A 7,570-nucleotide genomic window follows, 5' to 3' on the forward strand; every position below is an offset into this window, starting at 1 on the left:
TGTTAACCAAAAGTTCGAATATTACTAGAATATCATACATTTTCTAAAAATTACTCATATGTTTTGAGCATTTGTGTAATTACAATTAACACCCTTCATTAGTTTTTTTTTAATTAATAATTTTTAATTCATTTTTAATAAAAATAATAAATAAAAATTTGATTATCCATGTCATTAATCCACCTCACCAATCTCACATTCCTCAAACTCACGTTATTTATCCTCTTCTCCTTTTTGTCTCCAAATCCAAGAAAAGCTTTTAGATCATTTCTCCTCTTCTCTTTTTTTTTTGTCTCCAAATCCAAGAAAAGCTTTTAGATCTAATAATCTGCAACTAACTTGGGTACAACATTGACATAGATCTTCAAATTGCAGGATTGGGCTGGATCTTCCTAGACCTCACAGCCACAACGCTTGCCATAGGGTCCCAAATCAAAAGCTTCGTCAGATCTACTCGCAAAAAGTCATCAAAAATCAAAACCCAAAACAAAGAGATCTATGAAATTCTACATGATTCGTTACAGGTTTGAGTTGAAATTAAGAATAGCTACTCTTTTACTTTGATTTTACATGTCTCTCGTTTAATCTTCCTCTCAATCGATCTATTTGGGGACATTTCTACTTCTATCTATGTTTTGATTCATACGGTTTAGTCTTCCTCCTATGTATCCCTCAAACATATTTTTACGAATCTTAATTTGATTGTTGTTATTTGACCAATAAATTTCATATTGTCTTCTCCAAAAAAATGTTGCTTTCCGATCTGTATTATAAATCAGCCGTAAAGTGATGTAACTCAGCCGTAACGTGATGTAACTCAGCCGTAACATATAATTTACACAACATTTCGTCTTCCCTGAATGATAACTCAGCCGTGACATGTAATTTACCGAACCTTTCGTCTTCCCTGAAGCATATAACTCACCCGTAACATATAATTTACACCCATCTATCGTCTTCCCTGGAGAATATAACTCAGCCGTGACATGTAAATTTACCGAACCTTTCGTCTTCCCTTAAACATATAACTCAGCCGTAATGTAATTTTACCGAACCTTTCGTCTTCCCTGGAACATATAACTCAGCTGTGACATGTAAATTGACCGAACTTTTCGTCTTTCCTTAAGCATATAACTCAGCCGTAATGTAATTTTACTGAACCTTTCGTCTTCCCTGGAACATATAACTCAGCCGTGACATGTAAATTGACCGAACTTTTCGTCTTCCCTTAAGCATATAACTCAGCCGTGACATGTAAATTTGTAGCGAAACAATAAGAGACGCAACATTTCCTCTAACTTTATCATCGAGCACCAACTTCACAAGTTTTTTCGTGCGTTGTTTTCGCATCTATCTGCACAACTCTACACCCTCTTTCATCGGTGTTAAATACGTATTTGTGTTTTTATACCCAATTACCGGAACCGGATCAACCATATCGGGAGAAGGATGAAAGAAATTGAAGAAGAATGAGGAAGACGATGAGGAATTGCAAGTTCCGGTGATGTGATAAACTCAGGTGAAGAAAACGAGTTGAGAAAATTTGGCCCTATTTTTTTGTCCTTTGATGATGATGACATGGAATGATGACATGGAATGTTGCATCCACGTCATTTTTTAATTGATGAAGTGGCAAGTAAGCCACCAAACGAAAATGTAAATCAACTTAATTAAACCAGCCATCAAACAAAACTTTAACTGAGCCGCAACATGAATACTATTACAGTAATTAAAAAACGAAAAAACGGCAGCCAAATTCAGCCGTTTACTGTCGTAACTCAACAAAAAATATTTAACTCAGTCGTGTCATTTAATAAGTCGGCCGTCATTGCATGCTATTCTAGTAATTAATCTTTCGCTACTAAGTCAGCCATAATAAGGCCGAGTTTTCCGTTAATCCAGCTCATTACGGCTGATTTATGATACTCGAACATAAATCAGCCGTAACATCATCCCATAACTAAGCCGTCTTTGATAACTCAGCCAGCCGGAGAAAGTTAAGTCAGCCGTGTCGAAGCAATAACTCAGCCAAAAATTTGACAAATCAACCATCGGGTGAAAACTCAGCCGTAACTTAGGCTGGGTTATGCTCGAAAGTCAGCCATTTTATCATAACTCAGACAGATTTCAGTAAGTCAGCCGTAACTCCAGGCTGGGTTATACTCGTAAGTCAGCCGTTTGCTCATAACTCAGCCATTTTTCTTAAATCAGCCGCAACATACCGTAACTCAGCCGTCATTGCCGCTATATCGCTCGACGGCTGAGTTCATTAATACACGTCAGCAATTTCTGACGTGGTGACACGGCTTTGCTGACGTGGCAGTGGCATTCTTTGTAATTACGTTTTTTCCTGTAACGTTTAACAGGGGCACGCTGGGTATAAAAAATATACCCGAAATATGATAGTAATAAAAAAAGATCTGTATGTTTCTGGTAATTTCATATAAAATGTATAACATCTGAGTAAATCTCCCTTTTAATAAATCTGTCAAAATTACGAAAGTCTATGATGTCATCATAATATAAGGGGGTGTTATTCAACCATGGAGTTAAAGTCAATTCTTTAAGGTTTAGATTTGTTTTCTGATATTGTTTTTAAGAATCTGTTTGTGTGGATTTCAAAATCTCTGCAGTATATCTTGGATTTTGATTCTAATAATTTACTCATAAAACTCCAAAGAGGTTTCATTTCAAATGATTTAATATACAAAGATTTTACAAGTCTTTTAGTTTTGAATAACACTGGATTTTAATGAAGTATTTTAAATCTTAGTTGAATAACACCAAACTATTAAAATCTAATGAAGTATAAGATCCAATAACACCAAATTTTAAAGTTAGATTTAGAATCATTAGTTTAATAACACCGGATTAGTGTTGGATTTCAATTCTATTAAAATCCATCAATGAATAACACCACCTAAGTCTAACGTGTGGAAAAAAATCTGCTACAAATTAAAAATATGTCATAAGTATATTCTGATAAGTCTGTGGGAGGAAAAAAATTTGGCGCAGAAAATCTGTCGTAGCCAATTAAGTCTGTCGTAAAAAAATAAACCTGTCACAACTAAAGCCGCAGACTTTTAATGGCAGATTTTTCTCTTTCAAAAATTTTCACCAACGTTTTTTTAAAAAATTGAGGGTAATTTTGAATTTTATTTTTTTCCTAACAAATGAAAAAGGGTATTTTGGTCATGAAAATAACTAGATTAACCTTTAAATTTCATAAGTTATTTTAGTAATTAAATCTAAATTTTGGGTCAAACTAGTATTTTTTACTTGGTAATTTTTTGTTTTTGAGAAAGGGTTATTTACTTGTCAAATTGTAACCCATTAATATACAAAAATGAGTTTTCTTATTTATACTCTAGTAAATTAACATGATTACGAGGATATATATGAATGATAGTGTTTTTATTCCTGGTCTTTTTTTTTCTAATGTAAGTTGTCATTTGATCACATCTTACGCAGCATGTCCAAAAAATTTATTAGAGACTTAATCATTGAAGAGAATATGAAACACAATCAATATGTATTGTACTTCTTCAATTGTTTTCACATGTAAATAACATAGTTATTATCCTCCAGTTCGAGGCCTTATTATTCACTTAACGACTCTGTAACTAACTTACAACAATATCAAAGGAAGAAAATGAGCTCCACGTGAACATAGACTCACGAAGCTTCAAAGAAAACCAACAACAGAAACAGAGCAAGCTTTTGAGACTACTGTCAAAAAAAAAAGCAAGCTTTTGAGAGTGAATTTAGTAGGCCTGGGCTTTCGGTTATCCGTTCGGTTATCGGTTGGGTCCATTCGGTTTTCGGTTCTTTCGGTTTTAAAATTTAGTATCCATTCGGATATTTTGAAATTTCGGTTCGGTTTCGGTTTGGTTTCGGTTCTTTCGGTTTTAAAATTTAGTATCCATTTGGTTATTTTGCTTAGGATATTTTTGGATTTTTCGGTTATTTTGAGTATTTTCGAATATTTTTGGATATTTTTCGGTTATTTTTGAGTATTTTTACTATTTTTATAGATTTTTCAAGTATTTTTGATTATTTGGTCAATAAATAACTAATTATTTCGAAAATACAATTGTATTTCGGGTATTTCGGTTACCCGAAATATTTCGGTTCGGTACCGATTCGGTTACGGTTATTTCGGTTATCAAATTTAGTATCCATTCGGTTATTTTCAAATTTTCGGTTCGGTTCGGTTCGGTTTTTTTTTGCTTCGGTTTCGGTTCGGTTTAAAAGCCCAGCCCTAGAATTTAGTAGACTAATTCGGCCCATTTCATTCAAAGTCCAGCCACTTAGATTTAGGCTGCTTTTTAGCCTCCCAAAAAATTAAATTTCAACTTTCAGGAGCCAAGTTTATTCAAGCTTTGTTTATTTTTTCGGTTTTGGGTTTTTCTGATCAAAATGATATTTGTTTTTCTGGTTTGTTTACCAAGTTTCATGGATGAAACAAAATTATTTCATCTGTCATATGTCACTCATATCCGTTTCATTCACCTCCATTTCATATACATAATCTTTGTTCTACTAATTCTTTTAATGTTCACCACTTAGATCTTCAATCAAAAAGTAAACATGCAAAAACTAAACCATGATTACATCGTGTCATATCATTATGGAACCATAACATCGATATAAGCTCACACTTAGCAAGAGATATTGTCATATATTCGTGTACAAGAACAAGGACACACTAGTAAAATAGTCTCTTTATTTATTGAGAACAGTAGATACATATATTGATCAATCCAATGATACAAACCATACATATATATATATATATGTTATTAGATTAAGTTACTTACATATCAAACCAAAATATCTGCAGAACCTTCTTAATTAGATAGGTATTGTCACCTGGAGGGACGAGGTAGTCAATGCCGACTGGAATTTCAAGACAGTATTTTTTGCACATCTTTTCACATAGGACATGAGTCCCATTTTTTACCACTTTCACACACTGGTTAGGGACACAATTGTTATAATATTGAAAGTCTTAGCACATAACCAAATGCCACTTTATTTTTTGACCTTGTAACCATATATATGTTGCATACAAAAATCTATTTTGAACAAAAGTATGCAATCTCTCTAAAAATATTTGTCGCTTGTATGTATAATAGTATCTTACTATCTTACATGAAAAGTATTAACTAAGTGCTAAAAGACTCTATTGCATGGGTTTTAGTATCTGGTTTTGGTCACAAATGTGAAAACACAGTGTCAACATATACTTTTATATTTAAGATGGTTTCTTATATTTTCAATAGAATCGGTTTTCGTAGTTTGAAATGTTTAAATACCGCAAGTGAGAAATAAAGAGCACAACTAACGTCATTGCAATTCGATGAAGGGATGGGATTAATAAAAATTGTAGTTATATAATTACTGTATTTTGGTTTGTTTGATTTTATTTTTGATTAGGAATGTGATGAGCTCTTGTGCAAAGGCTAAAACCACTCTCAAAAGGATTGTTCTTCATTCTTTTTGCTCTTCGATGCCACCAAAGCTAGCCTCTCCTCTCAGTGAGTCTCATTGGATAGACCCTGATATTGCAAACGCTTCAATGTGAGAAAACACTTCTTATCTTCATAAAGATTTTTGTTGTGATTTTGGTGAATTTGATGAACTCGCAATTTGAAGTAAACTAGGACTATTTTGATGTAAATAAATCTTAATTGATTTGATTGATGCACAGCTTTATAGAGTTAGTTGAACGAGAAGGAATCTAGACTCTAAGGACGTCGATTGCGAGTCGAGATAATAAATATGCATGAAAAATAAAAATCGCTAATAATAAGTTAATAATGCTATACAAATATTGGTGATATATATTGAATTTTTATAATTGATTTGTTTTAATGTAAAATTTAAACCACAAAACCGATCAGGTTAATCATAAACAAAACCAAACGGTTTTCATTTACATATGTATTTTTTCGATATATTCGGTATAGTTCAATTGAAATGGATTCAATCTAAGAATTAGAGAGTTTTTTTCCTTTCTTTTTTAATAATTATGAGTTGAAGAGTTGTTTGCAAGGTTGAGGTTTCAGATTTCCGGAAGATAAACTGTGAAGCGATCCAGAAGATAAATGCGATTTAAATTTACATCATTTGAATTCCTTTAGCTGGATTATTAAGATATAAAATGAGCGACAACATGCATATTTGTTACAAGAAAACTGACGTGAGAACAATTAGACAACATTGTATAAGAATTGGATTAACATATATGAAGAAACAAACAATGAGAGCTTTTTTGATTATAGATTAATTAATAGCACCACACAGATTAGGAAACCATCTGCAAAACCGGCTTTTAGTAGGCACAATGTATTTTTCTTTACCATTTTGTAGGTCATTGCAAAGTTTTTTGCAAGCATCCTCGCACATTGTAGGAGTAGCGTTTTTAACTTCTTTCAAACATTGGTTTGAGACACAATGTTTGATACACATATCTACATTATTCGAATGTGAGATTTGTGCTGAAAACATCATTGTGATTAAAGCTGTAACAATCAAAAGATTGCATGTTTTCTTCAAACTTTGAGCTGCCATATCGTATACGAATGTAGTGATATTGATTAGAACAAATATTATAAATAAAGAAGATGATTTGGTGAAGAATGTTGTGTTTGTCTAGGTGATTTATATAGTGAAGGTAATGTTATCTATTTATAGAATTGGTTTTTTTGTTCGTCTTTCACGATGGTGAAGATTGCATCTCTGTGATTTAGTGTTATGGTAATCCAAACAACTTTATTGTTATGAGATCTAAAGTCAAAACTCTGTTTCATTCACGTCCATTTAACTTTCGGCTTCGATAAGGCCAATGGTAAGAGAGCCATGCGTGGGCATCTTAATTAGTCGTTATCTTCGAAATTATCACATTTTCGAAAAAGTCATATTTTTTACTTGTCAATTTCTTTTTTGAGAAAGGGTTATTACTTATCAAATTGTAATCCATTACTATACAAAAATGAGTTTTCTTATTTATACTCTAGTACATTAACATGATTACGAGGATATATATGATTGATAGTGTTTTTATTCCTGGTCTTTTTTTTCTAATGTAAGTTGTCATTTGATCACATCTTACGCAGCATGTACAATAAAATTATTAGAGATTAATTAATCATGTAAGAGAATATGAAACACAATCATTATGACATTATGTATTGTACTTCTTCCATTGTTTTCACATGTAAATAACAATTAGTATCCTCTAGTTCGAGGCCTTATTCCCTTAACGACTCCTTAACTAACTTACAACAATATCAAAGGAAGAAAATAAGCTCCACGTAAACATATAGACTCGCGAAGCTTCAAAGAAAACCAACAACAGAAATAGAGCAAGCTTTTGACTTTTGAGAGTGAATTTAGTAGACTAATTCGGCCCATTTCATTCAAAGCCCAGCCACTTAGATTAAGGCTGTTTTTTAGCCTCCCAAAAATTTAAATTTCAACTTCTAGGACTAGGAGCCAAGTTTAATCAAGCTTTGTATATTTTTTCGGTTTTGGGTTTTTCTGATCGAAATGATATTTGTTTTTC

At 32.5% G+C, this 7,570-nt stretch overlaps 1 protein-coding gene across 1 annotated transcript; it reads right to left on the reverse strand.

The window, feature by feature from the left end:
• Positions 1–6,288: 6,288 nt before the first annotated feature.
• LOC9329256 lies at positions 6,289–6,702 on the reverse strand. The gene has a single exon (XM_002893149.2). The coding sequence runs from the start codon at positions 6,574–6,576 to the stop codon at positions 6,289–6,291; it is 288 nt and encodes a 95-aa protein (XP_002893195.1). The 5' UTR covers positions 6,577–6,702.
• Positions 6,703–7,570: the final 868 nt, after the last annotated feature.

The sequence above is a fragment of the Arabidopsis lyrata genome, assembly GCF_000004255.2.
Source record: "Arabidopsis lyrata subsp. lyrata unplaced genomic scaffold ARALYscaffold_1, whole genome shotgun sequence".
Lineage (NCBI taxonomy): Eukaryota > Viridiplantae > Streptophyta > Magnoliopsida > Brassicales > Brassicaceae > Arabidopsis > Arabidopsis lyrata.

Excerpts from the sequence above, each read along its gene's own strand:
- LOC9329256 (XM_002893149.2), bottom strand. The coding sequence starts at position 6,576 with ATGGCAGCTCAAAGTTTGAAGAAAACATGCAATCTTTTGATTGTTACA.